Below are 21,368 nucleotides of genomic sequence, written 5' to 3' on the forward strand. Positions count from 1 at the left end.
TATATATATATATATATATATATATATATATATATATATATATATATATATATATATATATATATATATATATATATATATATGTGTGTGTGTGTTTGTGTGTGTGTGTGTGTGTGTGTGTGTGTGTGTGTGTGTGTGTGTGTGTGTGTGTGTTTGGTGGTCTTCCATATAACAAATAAACACAAAGATAATCTTTTAATCAAACAAATGCAAATTTTATTTTATATTAAACCCTCTTTTCAAAAACGGTACTATGTACAACTTTATACACAACTGCCTGTACATATTTTAAGTCCCTAATCCAATGGCTATTATTCACTGCCATTTGTGTATCATGTATCAAAAATATTGTGTATCGAAAATACACACAACTGCACATGAGAAACATAACGAAAAACTTGACATACAAAATGACATACAATTGATAAGCAATTGATTAATATTTGTAGCAGAAAGCTCAAATACTACTCTTGACAATCGTTTATTCCGAATACCAAGAGAATGGAATTAAGTAAAAATGCATGTAAAACAGGCACAATGAACTGCATGTGTTAATCAGGATGTAAAGTCATAAATAAATAAAACAAATTTGAACATTTTCAAAGTGTATTTGAAATTTGAACATTTTGTCTCCATGCAAAAAAAAAACCCTGCAAAAGGCTGAACACTTTAGCTGCTGGCTTTAAGTAAAACGGGTCTCAGAAGGGGAAATCTCCTGTATGACTTGATTTAAAATTTCATCTATGACCTCACAGTCATAGTTCACTTGTTCGAGATCCAGTGCAGGAACAAAAGTCACCAACAAACGGGCAACGTTGCATCTCAGCTCCCTCAGCCTAAGAACACAAGAGAGATTTATATATGTGCATTAGATTGTGACTCCTTTAATTAAGCACAGAATCTTGGAAATAACAGAAAAAGGGTCTTACTTGGCTGGTGTCCCTGTGTTCTGTCCTTCAGCAGGTCTTTCAGTGCTCTCTCCATCATTTTTGATCCCATTCACAAGGACTGCAGCTGTGCTTGCGCTGCATGTGTGTGTTGCACTGGTGTTTTTATCTCCACTTGCTTTGCTCCATTGCTCTCTCTGTTTCCTGAGCTCTTCGACTTCCTTCTCCAGCTGCTCGTAGCTCGCTTTCTCCTGCTCCAGGCTTTCCAACTTTGAATATCCAAATGAGTTTGTGAGTATTGAAGAACGAAAGAAAGAAAAAAAGCCAAACAGTTTAAGCCTGACTGATCAAATAATGGACATTCCTGCAGGTAAAAAAAGGTAGTTATAGTGACCTGGTCAACGTATAACTAGCTTAATGGTTAACCCCTTTCACCAGTATAATTAATTAAATAAAGAATCATGCAACCAAAACTTAGAAGGTTAAAACAGATGAAAAAGACAAAAGGTGCGTTCCAAATTGCATACTTATGCACTATTCTGCGCCATTTTGTGGTATAAATAGTGTAAGTAGTGGATTCACACTGAAAACACGAAAACGAATTAGTGCACATTAAATACTTGGATGATGCACTTATTCACCCGTAACAGAAGTGTGTAATGTTGGACACTTCACGCACTCAACAGCCGCTGCTTTGCTCATGTAGCAGAAGGGGTAGAGCTTTTGGGCACTGATGTTGGATTACTCTATTTATTTTGGATTGTGAAAGCACAATTCTCGTACGAGAGTGATTACACCACTCACCGATGGTGAATGCGGTTATACTCATGGCAGGTATTATTTGGTAGTTTGGTCATTTATTTCACCAATTTGGCATCCGTCAGACGTCATCTGGGAAACGGTTTAAATGTCCGCTTAGTAAAAAACCATTAGTGTTCCATTTGGGACGACACTACATACACATACTATGCTGTTGAGTGTGTGCATAAGTACATAGTGTATACTAAAGTGTCTGGTGCATATGGAGAGGAGAGAGTGTGTTCTACAGATGACTTTTTTTAAGGCCACTCAACTGCAGGAAGCACACTCAGGATTGCACAATGTTTTTCTAGACCTACAAAGTGTTTATAAGAAAGTGTCTAGTGCATATGGAGAGGAGAGTGCTGTTTTGTCAACTAAACTGTTTTTTTTTATTTAGATCTTAAGATTTAATTCAGACTTTTATTCACATTTGAACATTAATCAATGAACATACATAGCACATTTGAGCTCAGCTTGCTCAAGTTTTGTGACAAAAATAAGGTTTGTTCTTGTGTATGCAGTTGAGCTTTCACTGACTGCATTTGATTCCTTTTTTACTGTCAGAGAGACAGTGGATGCATCTAAAATGCACTATTCTACACCATTTCGTAGTATAAATAGTGGAAGTAGTGCATTCACACTGAAAATTCTGAAAAGATTAAGTGATTTTTAAATACTCAGATGATGAATTGATTCAATTGAATGTTGAACACGAGCACTAAATGGTTGCTGGCTGCTTTGCTTATGTAGCAGAAGGGGAGGGGCTATCTGGCACTGAGGTTGGATTACTATTACTGCGTCCCAATTCGCATACTATCCGTCCTAAATAGTATTTCAAAATAGAATTAGCATGTCCCAAATTGTAGTATGTTGAAAAGAGTATGCCAAAGGTTCCTGGATGGTTTACTATCTCTGGTAAAATTTAAGTGTATAACCGTTCATACTCTAACCCCTGATACTGACCACAGTACATTGCACGTTGGACGTGAATTAAACTACAAACATGATGGAAGCGCGAGACCAACCGTCAAGTAAAGAGGCTTTGGTAAAGATGTTTGTATGACTGTTGATTAATATCTAGCCAACTGGAAAATATTTAAATGGCGTTTTCTGTGTTATATTTCATCTGCAACAACAATACTAAACTTATATAAAGACGTGTTTGGACATTATTGTCTGAATGCATAACTATCCGAAGACCTGAGGAGATTTCTCTGCATGAAAGACTTGTGAATGGCAGATTATCCTGCTGCTGCTTCTCCTATAAGGTAGGAATTTAAATATGAAAGAAATGTGGATGATGTGTGGATGATTGACACAACAGGGCTCAGTAGTATGTCCCAAAGTTTGCATACCAATCTGTTACACACCCAAAAGTATATACTTTTCCTTCACAAAAAAGTGCATACTTTTAGGGCGTATGTGAATTGGGAAGCAGCATAAATTTTTTTATTGCAGCATCTGCAATGTGAAGTTTGATTATTATAGTTGATCAGCAATGAAGAATATACAGTGTTTACATTTTACATTACATTTGATTATTCAATAATAGGGGCAGGACAAAATAGCGATATGCATGAGGTGACGCTTCTCGTAATGGCGGATCAAACATATAGATGCAGTTGAAGTCAGAATTATTAGCCCCCGTTTATTTTTTTTCCCAATTTTTGTTTAATGGAGAGAAGTTTTTTTTTTCAACACATTTCTAAACATAATAGCTTTAATAACTCATCTCTAATAACTGATTTATTTTATCTTTGCCATCATGACAGTAAATAATATTTTACTAGATATTTTTCAAGACACTTCTATACAGCTTAAAGTGACATTTAAAGGCTTAACTAGGTTAATTAGGTTAACTAGGCAGGTTAGGGTAATTAGGCAAGTTATTGTATAATGATGCTTTGTTCTGTAGACTATCGAAAAAATATACAGCTTAAAGGGGCTAATAATTTTGACATTAAAATGGTTAAAAAAAATTTTTTAAAACTGCTTTTATTCTAGCCAAATTAAAACAAATAAGACTTTCTCCAGAAGAAATAATATTATCAGACATACTGTGATAATTTCCTTACTCTGTCAAAGATCAATTGGGAAATATTTTAAAAAGAAAAAAAAAAAATAATAATAATAATAAAAAAAAATCAAAGGAGGGCTAACAATTCTGACTTCAACTGTATGTTGCAATTCTAAAAATATATTTCCAATTAATAAAACAATACATCCTTTAACTTTGAGGCATTTTCCCTCTTCATTTACAAAATACATGATATATTGTGGATGGCCCTGTGTATAAATCGCTGATATCGTGATCTGTCATTATCTGTGGTTTTACTGTACCTAAATATCTGACTACAAATTTCACTTTTATCTTTGCTCTACCTTATTTATTTATTCTTACAATTTCTTTGATTCACTGCTCTACAAAATTGTTACAATCTAAGTTAATGATGAAGTTTATTCCAAATAGAGCTATTCAGATCGTCTGCCAAAATTGTATTCATATCGCAATATAAACAGCAAAATAAACTATCACAAAATTCTACTCCCCTTCTAACCCTTCCTACTCCCCAAGAACTGTACTTATCCAGAGCGAGCAAAGGGGCTGCCAAAATCACTCTGGACCCCTCACACCCAGCACACTGCCTCTTTGAACTTTTACTTTCTGGTCGACGCTACAGAGCACTGCGCACCAGAACAGCCCGACACAGAAACAATTTCTTCCCTCAGGCAATCCATCTCATGAACACTTGATGATTATAATTGTGGAACCAACATCACTACATGCCATACACTTTTATGCACATATACACTTATTTAACAACACACTTTACATGCCAATTTGCACATAACGGCTCGACGTATAACGTTGTAAATAGTAATATATCTGTACATACACTTGTCAATTTGTATATTTGCATTCACTTCTTACTTCTATTTTCTAGAATATATTTATTATCTGTTTTTTGTCCTGTCTCTGTAATCCTGTTGCTCTGCAGAAGCTCTGTCACGAAAACAAATTCCTCTTATGTGTGAACACACCTGGCAATAAAGCTCTTTCTGATTCTGATATCGTGCAGCCCTAATCTGATGTGTGAAACAGCATTTCTTGGACAATACAGACCCCACTTCTTTTTACATTATATTTTCTATCTACATTTAGGTTATAAAGGTTCGGAACAAACAGAGTAAATTAGTAAATGATGAACAAATATAAACTGCAGGCAAACCATCACTAACAAAATGAACACTGTAAATACAGGAATTTCGAATTTTGCCAAAAACCTTACCTTACACCTTAGCTCTTGGCATTCTGTGTTGCGTGTGTCCAGCTCCCTCAGAAGAAAGTCCACCTGATAAGCCATTTCATCATCTGCATCTGCAAATGCATTTGCTGTTGACGAGTGTCCCTCACTCTCAGCAGTCAATCGCTCACGACACACCTTGTCCTGTGCCTCTTTCTCAGCTTTGCCTTTCAGCAAGGCCTCCTCCTTCATTTTCAGCTCATCTCTCTCTTCTGTAAGCTTTTGGATGCTCTGACTGGCCTGTAAATAAAGAGTCTTATAGTCCTCTGACGGATCTGTCTGGATGCTCTGATGGCTGTGGTCCTTCTTTATGCTCAGTTTCAAGAGTTGAATTTCTTTCTCCAGAACTTTCTCTTTGAAGTTATCTCTTTCCTGAGCTGTGGCCTCCAGGATTTCTAGCAGGTTATCCTGTTGCTTCTGTGCTTCACTGGTTGGCAAAATATCTATTTCTCTGTTAGGGAAAAGCGAGGTGCTGGAAGATTGCCTACTTCCCTGGTTTAGAATATCTGACTTTGTCTGTTGTTCCAAACTGAGTGAGTTTTCCTTTGGTATAGCATCTGGATTTGTTCTGGAAACTTCTGAACTACTACATGTGTTCACTTCCATAGACTCTTTGATTGTTCCACCTTCCACTTCACCAGGGCTTTGTTTTATTGCTCTTGGATCATTCTTGTTCTCCTCCTTCTTGATCTCAGTTTCTTTCTTTTGCGTCTGCTGGTCTTCCTCTTTCTTTATAATCAAGCACTCAGTTTGGGTCGTTGTGCTGGTTTGGCCTTCTGAAGTCGATGGTCCCTTTCTGGTGTCTTCAGTTTCAGTGTCCACTGAAGCTTGATCGTTGCACTCCATGAATAATTCTATTGCATTGTCACTGTTGTTTACTTCTGTCTTCACCTTCGAGAGGTCAAAGGTGGATGGTTTGGGTCTTGGTGTGCTGTGGACCTCGTCAATCACAATGTCATCATCTTCACTGCTGTCATCGCTGATATTGACATTGTTGTTTGCATTTCCTAAAGGTGAAGTTCTGACGTCTAACGCAGCTGCGGATGTTGATGGACTTTCTGGTGTGTTGATCGAGTAGTCTTCGTGTGGTCTTGCTTTTTTTGCTGTTTGGCTCTGGGACAGACTTAAAGGTCTTTTCACCCTGCGGGAGAAAGGATTTCAATTATATTGTCTGCAAAAATGATAATTAATTAAGATATAATTTATTTAAAATAAAAAATAAAGAACAGACGAAAGAAATGGGTTGCCGCTGAAAGGGTTTATTTATCCGCTGCGTAAAACATATGCTGATGGTTCATTCCGCTGTGGCGACCTTGGATTAATAAAGAAACTAAGGCGAAAAGAAAATGAATGAATGAGAAGAAATAGAATGATGTACCTTTTGGGAGTGGAGAGTGAACAGACATTTGAAATCACTGGCATGTTGTCTGAGGGGCTAGACGCTGTAAAAAAGTTAAGTAATAATATAAATCACTTTGGTTAACAGTAAAATCTGTAAAAACTGTGACAACCTAATTTTAAATACATTTGTAGATAATGAAAACCACAGGTATTGCATCCCACGGCTACGGTAAAATTAGGTTTAACTATTTGGTTTATATTGAATTTCTAATGAAAAAGAGTAGTCTAAGGACAATAAGAATAGGGATGTCCAAATCCGTTCATGTGATCGGAAAATGGGCCCGTTCATGCGATTTCAGACTCGATCGTAATCGAACGTTACCTCCCGATCAGGACTCGAATATACATGTATACACATCTATAGTTATGTGGTGGCACATAGTTAGACCTTGCTGTTTGTCAGTCAGGAGCCTTGGATAACTTAGGTTTGGTATAAAAAACAAATATGCACAAAATGTGGCCTCACCAGCTTGTGAACTGTAAGGGCTCATCGCTTGCCAAGAGACTGTAGGTGATCTAGGTGATGATGGGGGCTATGGAAACAAAAAGGTAAAGCGAGAGTTCAATTTATTCTGATTATTGGTGAATAATATTTGCTTCACTGGGCTTGGATTGAAAAAACAAAAGCCTTACATTGTGGTGGAGCTGACGTACAAGGCTTGAATGCATCCTTTTCAGACTCTCATTCTGTTTGATAAGCTCTGCGTTTTTCTGCTGTTCCTGTCTTAACCTCGTTTCTTCTGCCTAATCCAGTGAAATCACCAATTAAATTATAAAAAAAGATAAAAAATACAAGACAAAAACACACAAGCCATCATATGAAATTACCGTAATTTTTTTCTGTTCCTGCTGTTTTTTGAGGTTTCTCTCACTGTTAACATTAAAATAAAAACAAAACATTAGTGCGTGTGTTCATGTCATGCATAATTACCATGATTTTAAGATTTGGCATGCACACTAGTAGCTCTTCACATCCTCAAGTGGATCACACACCGGATCACACGCCACTCAGAGACATGCCACGCTACGCAGTGCCACGCATTTTAGAATTCCAAACATACATTTCTATCAGTGTACATACACCAGTGCTGCAAGTCAGCGGCTGTCTGTGGTGCCCAGCTACGACTTAGGACTCTGTTTATTTTTCTGCTGTGCCACAGAGCTCCATCTGAATAGTTTCATATTAAATAACATTCGAATGTGCGTGCCGCATCCGGTGTGCGACCCCCTTCAGACTCAGAATGTGTTTTAAAAGGCAACAGTCGTTCACCTAAAAATTAAGATTCTGTCATCTTTTACTCACCCTTTACTTGAGTTTCCTTCTTCTGTTAAACACATCAGAAGATATTTTGAAAGAAAGCTAGAACCTGTAACCATCAACTTCCACAGTATTTGTATTTTTTACAATGGAAGTCAATGATTACAGGTTTTCAGCTTTCTTCAATATATCTTCTGTTGTATATTTATATATAGGTAACAAAAGTGAATAGCTGTAACAAATGATTTTACTTACTACTCTTTGTATGTTTTCAGGCAGGTTGAGGCTTCATCTGCAGAATCTTCAGCTTCTTCGTTTTCTTCACATCGCCTGAATTAGAAATAGTAACTGTTTAAACTAAGGCACACTAAGAGATTTGTGTACACACGTAATATGATACTACATTTGTTTATAAATGGCAAGTTAATGTATGGTTAAATAGTACATTTGTAGTCACACCTATTACAAGCTATGTTTCCATCCACCTATTTTTATGTCCATTTTGCTTATGCCCATAAAAAAAGCGGTTGATGAAAACGCCATGATGCACATAAAATGTGAAAATGTGCGTAAAAAACTTATGCGCATAACTAAGTAGTATAAACTTTTTATTCGATAAGAAAAGATGTGCATAAACTACGATGGAAACACTTTTACCGCACAAATTTCAGTATGCGCATTAAAAAAAGGTCATGTGATTTTGTTATAAGAGATCATGTGATAATGAAAATGTGTATGAATGGACAAACCAGCAGGCTGAGCACATTGTAAACCATCTGAACTGTTGTTTTGGTCATTCTAAAACACCTTACCGTTTAAGTATTAGTGTTATTATATTATTAATGACCTCCAGAATCAAGAGTGTCTATGCTCAGCGTCTGACACCTTCAAACGCCACCGCGTGTTCACTGCGTGTCAGGATTGCCTTCTAAGGCGCAAGTCATTTATTAGATGAAGAAAAGATTGACGCAGCTTCTCTTACCGCAGCAAATTCAGTTTTTACTGTTGATATTTGGCGCCTGTTAATCAGGAAGTGGCGATTTTGTTCGCTTTGACTCGTTGGATTGAAATGCTGATTAATTCGCACGTCTTTTATGTGATAATCCAGTTTTGTATTTTGATTTAGAATGGCGCCTTTTATTTAACGTTGACCCCTTGTATCACTTTTACCGGATGTAATTTTATTTGCCATTTGACAAACTTAATGACTTATTTTATCATTATTTTGTAATATAAATATAAATGATCAATTAGCTGAAATTTTTGTTACGATGTCAAAGATTTGCATAGATAAACCTTTTATGAAATATATTAAAAGATAATGCAAACGGAATGAAATAATTCTGATATCCAATGGAGGTTTATTTACATTTACATTTAGTCATTTAGCAGACGCTTTTATCCAAAGCGACTTACAAATGAGGACAAAGAAGCAATTTACACAACTATAAGAGCAACAGTGAATAAGTTTTTCAGGTGTGTAAAGTCTAAAGTCTATAAGAAGCTAAATGCTGAAAAGTCAGCTCAAACCAACCTGAACTGGGGGTCTGGATTCATTCGACAGAACCATTTGTCAGGAAGTTTATTCATGTCTATGCCATCTGGAAGTTTCCTCCACTTCAGACATTCATCACACTGAACCCAGTTCTGATCAGGACGCTTCCTTTACATTGAACAACAAAACAAAGTTTACATATGGAAACACGGTAAACAAACAAACTTCTGCTTTAAGTGTAAACTAACGGTATATCCTCCATTGGCAAGGTGCTCTCAAATCCCTTCTTATGGCGGATTGCTTTCCAATACTCTTCCAGTTTCACACCCAATGTGGTTATAGTTCTCCTGTGTTGACAAACAATAAACAGCCCAGACTGCTATATTATAAATTCCCTGTTTCAGAAAACAGAACGTGCTCCTGAAAACTCAAGTCAAGCGTAAAAGAGATTGATGATTCAATTACCAAACAGTCCAATGTGAGAACAAAACATTAATGGTTCTGCTGTTCTTGTAATTACCTGTATTGTTTGTAACCCTCCCTGCCTCATGAAAAATCAAACGCTGAATAGCAAACGAGCTCACAAAATAAGATATTCATAATTAGTCAAAGCATTTAAATTGTAAATACTGGTTATGCAATGAATATTTACATGCATGAATGAATGACAGAAAGTTTATATATTTCAAACAGAAAATATTCACTGTAAACTTCTATAACAATCTGCCTATAGTGTTTCACACTCACCTGTACTCTTCAGTGTAGTCAAAGTCCTGCTTGTTGTGTGTTGGCTTGAGGAAGTTGCACTCAATCACTGCAATGACCCCCACCCCTTTCTCATTTGCCTTTCCATCAAAAATGCAAATACATTAGATACTCAACTAGTACAAGAAATTAACTATAAAGCTATATGTAAGCAATAAATACACAAATAAAACATAGTTACCCTGTTTTGGCATCCAACACGTTCATAGGCTTTGATGAGCCTGTTTTTATGGTACATCATGACTCCGTAATGTTCTTTGCTCTTGGTGTTATAGCCAAATGTGATGGGGATGCGTTCCTTTTCAGAAGAAATGACTTAAGGAAATGAATACCTTCAGATTGTGTCAAGTTGCTTTTGAATTAAAATTCTGGGTCAAAACAGCATGCATTTAGTCAAAACTGAAAATAGATTTTATGTTGTGTAAACATTTAAAATGTGCAAAAGTGACATTTAAAGGCTTCACTAGGTTAATTAGGTTAACTAGGCAGGTTAGGGTAATTAGGCAAGTTATTGTATAATGATGGTTTGTTCTGTAGACAAACAAAAATCGAAAAAAAAAAAAAGTTTAAAGGGGCTAATAATTTTGACCTTAAAATGGCTTTTAAAAAATTAAAAACTGCTTTTATTCTAGCCAAAATAAAACAAATAAGACTTTCTCCAGAAAAAAAAATATTATCAGACATACTGAGAAAATTTACTTGCTGTTAAACATTATTTGGGAAATATTTAAAAAAGAAAAAAAGAAATCAAAGGAGGGCTAATAATTCTGACGTCAACTGTATGTATTTTGTGGCTCAAAGGGAGGGTAACCACTGATTTGCATTTAAAATAAACATGGAGACTGCGGTTTCAGTTAAATTTGAAAATATACTGAATAAAAGAAAGTCATCTACATCTTTGATGGGTAAATTAAGAGTAAATTTTCATTTTGAGTGAACTATTCATTTAGATTATGGTTTATACTATTTGTGTGTGAGTGTGTTTATGTGTTGTGATATATATTTTTTATTTTTTTTTTGTAACTTTGTCCTATGCTGTCTGTCTTGATCAGGGCTCCCTGGTAGAAGAGATATTATATCTCAACAGGACATTCCTGGTTAAATAATTCAATAAATTATTATTAAATTCAGCACAGGCACCTGACCTCTGTTTATCTATAGTTAATCCATGTTGACAGAATACACCATTAGACAAACGCTAATTAAACAACATTGTTCCAGACAATGATTTTGCCCTTGGAAATGATTGATTACCAAAATTTGGTTGACCTCTAATTTCACCTTTAAAATGGACATTTTCTGTCTCATTAGCATTCCGTGGATCAAAAGCTAGCCTCTTTGTGCTTGTGTGGATACATTTAGAAAATTGGGTTTGTATTTATCCTTGACAATGTGCGCCAGGCTTTTGGAGATCAGCTGGGTCTTCACTTTCTGTCCACGAAGGATAATCTGCATTTTGGGCTTCAAGTACAGGATGCTACAGTACGCCTAGGAAAGATAACATATAGACACAGAATACGATTGTGAAATCTGTAATGCATAAAGTAGTCACAGACCAACTGATAATAAACATTCTAGACCAGGCATGGGTAAACTCGATCCTCGAGGGCCGGTGTCCCTGCAGAGTTTTGCTCCAACACTAATCAAACACACCTGAACACCCTAATTAGTGTCTTCAAGATCACTAGAAAGCTACAAGCAGGTGTGTTTGATTAGGGTTGGTGCAAAACTATGCAGGGACACCGGCCCTCGAGGATCGAGTTTGCCCATCCCTGTTTTAGACTGTACACTGTTAGATCTACTCAGTTTACTCATGAATTACTCACCCGCAGGGAGAAGTCACTCTCTGGACTTGACTGAAATGTGCGACAGGGTTGCTTGTATTTTTCTTTTTCATTCTCATATACTTCAGCTGGAATCTGAATGTCATAGCGGTCTATGTCAAAGTCAAATTCCGATTTTCCTGATGATGTTCTGTAGCAGAAAAAAATAAATCTAATGTTACTAAACACTGCTCCAAACTACATGATCAGCTGATCTTTTCCCTATTTTTAAAGACCTGTTCACACCAAATTCTAGATTTACCAACAGTTTTTGCCAGTTTTTTTATTTGACAATAAAAAGTATTCTCTGTAATTATTAAAGTTAAAAACGAATCAATTAAAAGGAATGGGCACAACATTCAATAGAAAATTAAATGAGGAGATTATTTAGATCCAAACTCGGTCCTGGAGGGCCAGTGTCCTGCAGAGTTTAGTTCCAACTTGTTTCAACCTGCCAGAAAGTTTTTAGTTTATCTAGTAGGAGCTTGATTAGCTGCTTCAGGTGTGTTTGATTAAGGTTGGAGCTAAACTCTCCAGGACACCGGCCCTCCAGGACCGAGTTTGGACACCCCTGATTTAGATCATGCATCATAATACTACAGTCTCATTAATTATTGCCAAAACAGAGCATTTAACCTTTTTTTTAACAGAGCTTTAACCTTTTTTTGTGTCTGACATGATATGATAAGTAGCAATTTGAAAAGGGACACAGAGAACAGAGAGCAAATGCATATAAAATAGAGAAATGTATTATAAATGCATATATAAGAGATTTTTTTACTTGTGTTCATTTACTTTAATGCCAGAAGACATCATTATATTACCAAGTCAAATTATTATATGTTTTTATTGGTAGACTGCATTATGGAATTAAGCTAATGACTTTTTTTATTTATTATTTATTCATCAGATCACATGCTGAACTCTCAGTGCCTTAATGGAACGTAATCTCATAAAAATGTAATTTAGCAAATCTAAATAGCATATTTGTGAGCTATCATGTATCTACCAACCTGAAAAACTGAAAAAATGTATTGGAAGTGACTGCAATTCTATTATTTTGTGCAATTACTTTTATAGTTGCTATTATGTTACATTTAGTGCAATGTTAAAAACTGAATTGTTTATTATTATTCTAGTTTTCATCCTTGATGTAAACAGGGATTAACAGCATGCTCACTTGCGGAGATTCCAGACGATGATTCTTGTTCCAGTGCGCTCATTGGCATAATGTGCATTGATGGCTTTGAGCTCAGAGAGCAGCTCTGTCTCTGTCCGGAACAGAGAGTACTGCAGGATATCATGGAGACTTGCTGCGTGTTGTGCCTCAGGTTGCAGTGAGAAGGATGGTTAAGGATATAGATGTCAAATTGAGAACATGAACATATGCAAAGCACATCAAAACAAATGGTGAAACTTATATTCAAATTCAAATTATTGACTACAATGTGTAATTTCTACTTTTTCCAGGTATATTGTTTACACAACCTGACCAAAGTCTTGTCGACTCTCCAAATTTTAAGAACAACAAATAATAACTTGACTTCTAGTTGATCATTTGGTGTCAGAAGTGGCTTATATGAAAGGAAAAGGCCTCTAAATTATGCTTATTTTACCAAAATAAAATGTGATCATGCCTTGATTTTGAATTATTTAATCAGGACAGTAAGGTCTGACTTTACTTAGACAAAAGTATTGTCAGTTAACAGAAATAATGTACAGTACAGAATATAAAGTCATAGTGCAGTGGAAAAAGAATTAATATTGTGTAGGACTCCCATGAGCTTTGACGACTGCATCCATCCATCTATGCAATGACTCAAATAACTTATTAATGAAGTCATCTGGAATGGCAAAGAAAGCGTTTTTGCAGGTCTCCCAGAGTTCATCAAGATTCTTTGGATTCATCTTCAATGCCTCCTCCATCTTACCCCAGACATGCTCAATAATGTTCATGTCTGGTGACTGGGCTGGCCAGTCCTGGAGCAATTTGACCTTCTTTGCTTTCAGTAACTTTGATGTGGAGGCTGAAGTATGAGAAAGAGCGCTATCCTGCTAAAGAATTTGCCCTCTCCTGTGGTTTGTAACATAATGGGCAGCACAAATGTCTTGATACCTCAGGCTGTTGATGTTGCTCTGCAGATCTCTCGCATACTGAATGTAACCCCAAAACCATGATTTTTCCTTCACCAAACTTGACTGAGAGAATTTGAGTTTTATGCAAGTTCCAATAGGTCTTCTGCAGTATTTCTGATGACTGTGATGCAGTTCAACAGATGATTCATCAGAAAAATCTACCTTCTCGAAGTCAAGTTATTATTTGTTGCTCTTACAACTGGGATCGACCACAGAACTTTTGTCAGGTAGTATCTATGCCTTCTTTCTGGGCTCATTTGAAAGGTAAGGATATTTGACTGTCCGACGCGTTTGAATGAGACAATGGGTACAATGACATTCTCTGCCTGTATCGCCTCAAGGTACGTCTGGGACAGTAGGCCCACACACATGGACTCTTTATTTTTGGAAAACACAATGGCGTCCTTTCCCAACCTCATGGAACCAGACTTAAATCCATTGCCGTAGAGGCCCACTGGGACATGGCCATTTATAGTCTCCTTGTCACTGAAGCCAAAACTGAGAATGAGAGAAGCAACCTAAATTAAAATTATGCATACAATTTCAATATTTACTACATGTTCATGAGCTAAATATACCAGCTGTGCTAAATGAAAACAACACAATAACCACTGACAGTGAGCTGATGTCCCATTCTGTTTCTCTAAGGACAATTTTTTACTAAATTGTATAGCACGGTTTGGTTCAACTCACTTTTGGGGGGTTTTCCACTCGGTATTAAGCACCACCTCAGCTAATGTTTCAAAGTGAGCCATACCATTACCAAAATGTGATGTGTAAACACTGCAGATACTGTTTGGCTGGAGGGAATTGTCATTACCCGCCTCATTGGATTTGCTACACGAGATACCTAAATAATTAGTAAAGTCAAGGATAGGTTTATTTTAGGATTGTTTTAATTGACTGTCACATCAACATGACTGAATTAACAATCAGTAGACGATTTCCTCCCATCTTAGGAGAAAAGTGAGAAAAGCAAGAAGAAAAAAAACTTGAGGCACTTAACAGGCCAACATTTTATAATTGGTGTGTATAAGCCCAAAATACACACACATGTGAAAAAGCAGGGTACAAGACATAATTAACATGATAAACATTACAAACAAAACGAAAATGCTATTTTTTTTTCTTTTGCACAAGCTTTCTCTCTCTCTTTCTCTGTGCATATGAGCTCTCACACAAGAGGAACGCTGTGTGTTTGCCTAATAGTGGCATACAGTGTAAAAATCTAAGTAATGATTGTAAAATCATCATAAACGGGTGGATAAGGTGGCAAATCCAGTGGGAGCTGAATGGAGGTATTCAGAATATCAGTAAACGCGGTGTAATCTTATATTATCTGTAGGCTACAAATTATAAATAAAAGTTTGTAGCCTAAAACAAATATCATTATAACTTTTCTATTTAGTAAATGTATGCATTTAATGCAAATAATATCTTTTCTGTTCGGGGCTACTTAAATTTATTATTTCGGGCTACAAAAATCTGAAGAGTACCTGCCTAAAGGACTACCAGGGATTACGAAATTTAGCAATAAATAAACCTCTTATCATATAGTATACAAAGTTTTCTGAATCTAATACTTTCCACATATATTGTTAACACTTCAGGGTTCTCACAAGGCAGCATGACACTTTCATTTCACAAGGTCACTTAAGTACATTTAAGGGTGAAAAAGATACAAGATATATGTCAAAGGTATATGAGAAAAGATATATTTCTCAAAGATATACGTGTCGGGAGTTTCTCCAAACATGTACCCAAAATGCTGGTTTTCATTCTTACCCACCTGAGCATTTTGAACATCTTATCATTATCCATTCCTAATCCATTATCCATGAAAATTAGACAGTCTTCACCTCTGATTGCAGTCTTATCAATCCAAAACTGTTTAGCACTCACGTCTGGGTCATAAGCATTGTCTGAGGAAAAAAATGATAGATTTAAAATATGTTCAAATGAAGCAAACCGAAACTCTCTTTTGAGTAAGGAGTCTCACTTCCTTAATTGAGCCTTACAATTCTTCAAATTGATCTGTCTTTGTGCAATACAATAAAATTAAGAGTGAAACTATGTTATCAATTCGTAGGCATCATACAGTTAAGGGAACACACCCACTGTTGTAACAAAGAGTGTTATCAGAAGTGTCCACTCACCTATCAGCTCTGCAATGGCACTGAAGGGCCAGGTGTGGCTGGTGGAGTTGGTGTGAAGAAACTTTGGATTAAGCTATAAAAGGGTTAAAAAGACAGAAAACTTTATAAGCAGCATCCTAAAATACATTTTATCAATGCATGGATTGCTTTAGAAATCTTTATTGTAAGAATGTGCATACAGTCTGACTTGCACATACGTTTTTCTTTATATTTCTGAGCTATTATAAAGTTCAACAAGCTATTTACGCTTTAAGCTATAAGCTTAAGCTTTAAGCTATTTATCAAGAAACATTTTTACTTCAAATAACATTCAGGTGAGTCTTGTTTTAAAAAACAAACATAAATAGACAGCACCATTACTCAGAGGACTTTAATATTTTTAAGACAGACCTACCATAAGGTCAAATATATTTTTCAAACTACATTAAACCTATGAATGGCTTTTCAAAATGCTTATCTAACCTCTTCTTTTCACAACAAGATGTTCTTTCATCCTGGAAATGCACATCAATGCACCATTTTCCAAAAATAATCAAGAGTCTTATCAAAATGAAAGAATAAAAAAATACATATAGAATGCCTCTACCTATACATAGTTTTTCATATTGTAATATGTAAGATGTGTGTTTTATTTAAATGTAAGATTGAAGGAGGGTGTTGTATTGCTTTAAAGGAGTTCAATATTGCTGGGGATTTTTGTTAACAAGAATTAAATTGAGGCAACACAGCAAGAAGTCGTTGGTTTGAGTCTAGGCTGGGTCAGTTGGCATTTCTGTGTGGAGTTAGCATGTTCTCCCCGTGTTCGGGTTGGTTATTCTTCTGGGTGCTCCGGTTCCCCCACCCCCCCCAGTCCAAACACATGCACTATAGGTGATTTGAATAAACTAAATTGGCCGTAGTGTGTGTGTATGAATGTGAGTGTGTATGGATGTTTTCCAGTACTGGCATGCAGCTGAAAGGGCATCCACTGTGTAAAACATTTACTGGATAAGTTGGCGGTTCATTCCACTGTGGTGACCCCTGATGAATAAAGGAATTAAGCCAAAGGAAAATTAATGAATTAATTGAATTAAATTTGCTGAATGTTTATTTGTATCTTTGCACAATTTGTGTGAGTGTGTGTGTGTGTGTATATGTGTGTGTGTGTGTGTTATTTCTTATTTTATTAAATGATCACACATGTCATCATTACTGCTTATAATTTATACTTGTTGGACTAATAGTTTTTTTGTGATTTCAATATTAGATTCAAGAACTTTGAAACATCTAAATTAGATTCAAGAACTTTGTAACTAAAATGAAACATCTTAAATCCATTCCTACATGTAGGGCTGCCTGCTTGATATTGGAAAAATCTGACATAGCAATATTTTGTTATTCTTCAATATATATTGCAATATAAATTCTATTTCACCATATGGCTTAATTATCTCTATTTGGGAATCATTTATCATTTTAAATTGCATAAAATATAATAAACAATCTACAAGCATAGATAAATTCTATAAATAAATACACAATGTTTTATTGTTTTCTAAAAAAATCTAACAGTATTCCTTCACAAAACTCTGATTAAAGTGTGACTAAACCACTTGAGGATTTTAAAGTTGTCCTTCTGAACATTTTGAATCTTGAAATTTTTGACTCACCAACAGAAATCTCACAGATTAAAAATATCTCAATTTCTATTCTGGGTTTTGAATGACATGAGGGTGAAAAAATGATGACATCAACTTCTTAAATGATGAAATTAATCAGTATTTCAATTATTCTATTATTGTTTATAACTTCAGATTTACAATTGCATTAAACAGGCCCAAAGCCAGGGAGGGTTTAAGTGGTTCGATAGACCCACTCCCCTACTGACAAAGTCCAGAATTTGGCCCCTATATAGAAAATAACTAATAAAAGAAGGCTTTAAGACAAATTTAATTAGAAATTATTATTTAAATGTACATATTCTGACTGATTTTTATTTGCCTATAGGCTATGGTTTTTAATTTAATTTTATCAGATTCCTAATTGTTTTGTTTAATTGTTTATCAAAATTGTCTTATTGTTTTTTTTTAATGAATGATAATAAATTAGCATTTTTTTAAAAAGTAATATGAAAAGTATTTTTTCATATTTCTTTGTTTTAAAAAATATTTTAAATTGTAATCTGATTACATTTTTCATAAAACTGTTATAACATAATGCACATTTGTAAACAAACACAATTTTTTTGTAAACATGTATGGTGTATGGCAGTATAGTGAGCACTTTGACAAAAAGTAGGAAATATTTTTGTTGCATCAAAAAGTGTGGTTATGATCACCATCCAACAAGCTAAATTTGAACCTCATAATTTATTTAGCAGTATTTAAACCATAATTTAGCTGTATTTGAACCTCATAATTTAATAGAAATGAGGCGAACGACTGTGAAAGGGTCCACTTTATGAGAATTACGAACCACCCATTTTAAAAGGCTGGTTAAAGGTATGTTAATATGATATTTCGGAGGAATTACACTAGATTACTTTAACAGAGACCCTTTTTATCATGTTATATACACAAAAAACAAACTAGTACTAGTAGGGCTGCACAGTTAATCGAAAAAAAGATTGTGATTTCGATTCAACCCCCTAGACAATCTTAATCCAGCATTTCCACGATTCTGCCAATCATGTTTTCAAGTTCAGGAGAGAAGCAAAGGCGGTCGCACAAGTCTTCACATTGTTTTATATAGGTTTCTTCTCAGCAACGTGAACACCTCCAAATGGTCACATACTGTATTTATAAGATAAGTCACCCAAAAATGTCATTTCTGTCTTCATGTAATGATGTATTCGCGGCCACAAAAAAACACATGAGCTGAATTTGAGCTGTTACCAAAGAGAGAGTGTGCGCACGCCTGTGAATGAAGTCTACATTAGTGGACAGAACCTGCATAGGCTGTGAATTGCAGATAATAACGTTGTAAGTAACGTTCAGTTTGTGATTCGTTTGGGAGCCACATGGGAAGTACATTGAACATCATTTAAATAATCATATTGTGTTTTAGAGTTATGAATAGTTGTATTCTGATTACTTTACTGTGGATTATTGACCGGAAACAATTTAAAGCCTATTCAAGTCCACTATTGCAAATCTATACAAAATTTAGCACCTACAGTTGCAATCCTTGTTATTCAATCCTTTTAATTTTATTTTCTTTTTTAAATATTTCCCAAATGATGTTTAACAGATCAAGGAAATTTTCACAGTATGTCTGATAATATTTTTTCTTTTGAAGAAAGTCTTATTTTTTTATTTTGCCTAAAATAAAAGCAGAATTAAAAAAAATGTTAAGGTCAAAATTATTAGCCCCTTTAAGCAATTTTTTTTTCGATAGTCTACAGAACAAACCATCGTTATACATGTCTTTAAATGTCACTTTAAGCTGTATAGAAGTTTCTTAAAAAATATCTAGTAAAATATCATTTACTGTCATCATGGCAAAGATAAAATAAATCAGTTATTAGAGACAAGTTATTAAAACTATTATGTTTAGAAATGTGCTGAAACAATCCTCTGCTAAACGGAAAATGGGGGAAAAAATAAACAGGCGGGCTACTAATTCAGGGGGTTGAATAACCATGATTGCAACTGTACATGTAATATTATTGTTGTTGTTTTATGTTTGAGAAATAATAATAATAGTATAATAATATTAATAATATAATAATAATATTAATAATAATAGCCTACTCATATTAACCTTTATTTTACATCTACAGAATCGTGAGAAAATTGTGATCTTTATTTTAAGCAAAAAAATCATGATCCTCATTTACTAGTATTAATAAACTGTGAAAACCTGTCAGTCATCACCTTTGTAATATTTAAAAACATACCAAGAGAAGATGAAACATGACATCTTTCATTCACACTTAATCTGATCTGAGTCACATTCATATGACTGCGTTACTCACCTTGTCCATTCGCAAAGTTGTGAAAGTTTCTGTGCATTATTCCGTTTATGCCCAAACGGAGCCGCTGTTTTTCATCTATATTAATTGTGAGTTACACATCAGACTGGGGGGGCTTGGATAAACACAGTTTAAAGACTTTGGACAGACAAAGTTTAAAGATGCGCGAACGTCGGTTTTCAAACTATAAAGAATAACAGCTCGACTCAGTCTCGATTAGACAAATCCCACTGACAGAGAAACAAAACTGAAAGTCAAATTTAATTTCTGAGCCTTTCGGATAGGTCAACATACACACGCGTCACGGGAAATCAAATGCATAACAGTATAAAACGACAATTAATCGTTTCACACGTCAGAAACATCAGTTGTTGTATATATCAAGAGCAAACGCATAGGGAATTTAAAATGACATGTAACCCGTCAACTTGACAATGCTAACAGTGCGAGAAATTCTCGCGAATAACTTTTCAGTATATCGTCTGTTAACATTGTGCCTACTGCTATGCGTTAATTACACATGTCAGGTTGTAATAAGAGATGTAATAAGCCTTCATACCGCACTGAGTAGAATGCCTCTCTCCGTTTGCGCCGCCATCCTCGAACATCCAACCCGCGACGATACAAAACTTCCAGAGGTGTGAGTGCAACATCCGGAACGACTCGCAAACTGGTTTTTCAAAATAAGAGCTCAAAGAATGAGTTTGAGTCATGATGATAAATAACAATAATAATAAAAATAAAATAAATAACATTAATAATAAATAAAAAAATAATAATAAATACTATTACTATATTAAATAAAATATGTAATTAATCATTAATAATTAATACAAATTCATTCATTCACTCATTCATTCATTCATTTTGGCTTTGTCCATTTAATAATCCGGGGTCGCCACAGTGGAATGAACTGCCAACTTATCCAACACATATTTTCCAGCCCTTCCAGCCACAACCCATCACTGGCAAACACCCATACACATTCATACACTACGGACAATTTAGCCAACCCAATTCACCTGTACCACATGTCTTTGGACATGTGGGGGAAACCAGAGCACCCGAAGGAAACCCACACGAACATGGGGAGAACATGCTAACTCCACACAGAAATGCCAACTGACCCAGCCGAGGCTCGAACCAGCAACCTTCTTGCTATGAGGCGATTGTGCTACCCACAGCACCATTAATACAAATTGTTTTTGTGAAATAATGATCATGCCGGGGCGACACAGTGGCTCAGTGGATAGCACTTTTGCCTCACAGCTAGAAATTCGCTAGTTTGAGTTCCGGCTGGGTCAGTAGGCATTTCTGTGTGGAGTTTGCATGTTCTCCCTGTGTTGCTATGGGTTTTCTCTGGATGCTCTGGTTTCCCCCAAAGTCCAA

At 35.5% G+C, this 21,368-nt stretch overlaps 1 protein-coding gene across 1 annotated transcript; it reads right to left on the reverse strand.

Annotated features, from left to right (window-relative positions):
- Window positions 1-200: 200 nt before the first annotated feature.
- morc3a (MORC family CW-type zinc finger 3a) lies at window positions 201-20,606 on the reverse strand. Its single transcript, XM_056465436.1, has 19 exons — window positions 20,539-20,606; window positions 16,028-16,100; window positions 15,661-15,793; window positions 14,146-14,369; window positions 12,916-13,072; window positions 11,739-11,886; window positions 11,269-11,400; window positions 10,094-10,210; window positions 9,895-9,992; window positions 9,396-9,494; window positions 9,187-9,315; window positions 7,908-7,982; window positions 7,223-7,265; window positions 7,028-7,138; window positions 6,861-6,927; window positions 6,372-6,435; window positions 4,979-6,134; window positions 930-1,156; window positions 201-836 (listed from the first exon to the last, which is right to left on the reverse strand). Exons 1-19 carry the CDS (start codon window positions 20,575-20,577, stop codon window positions 683-685), a joined length of 3,246 nt encoding a protein of 1,081 aa, XP_056321411.1. The 5' UTR covers window positions 20,578-20,606; the 3' UTR covers window positions 201-682.
- Window positions 20,607-21,368: the final 762 nt, after the last annotated feature.

Source organism: Danio aesculapii, chromosome 9 (assembly GCF_903798145.1).
Source record: "Danio aesculapii chromosome 9, fDanAes4.1, whole genome shotgun sequence".
NCBI lineage: Eukaryota > Metazoa > Chordata > Actinopteri > Cypriniformes > Danionidae > Danio > Danio aesculapii.

Bases quoted from the DNA above. Each gene is read 5' to 3' on its own strand.
- morc3a (XM_056465436.1), bottom strand. From the start codon at position 20,577: ATGGCGGCGCAAACGGAGAGAGGCATTCTACTCAGTGCG. The intron at 7,139-7,222 runs GTAATTTCATAT...TCACTGGATTAG, and splicing joins AGGAACAGAAAAAAATTACG to GCAGAAGAAACGAGGTTAAG. The intron at 837-929 runs GTAAGACCCTTT...TTGTGTTCTTAG, and splicing joins AACACAGGGACACCAGCCAA to GCTGAGGGAGCTGAGATGCA.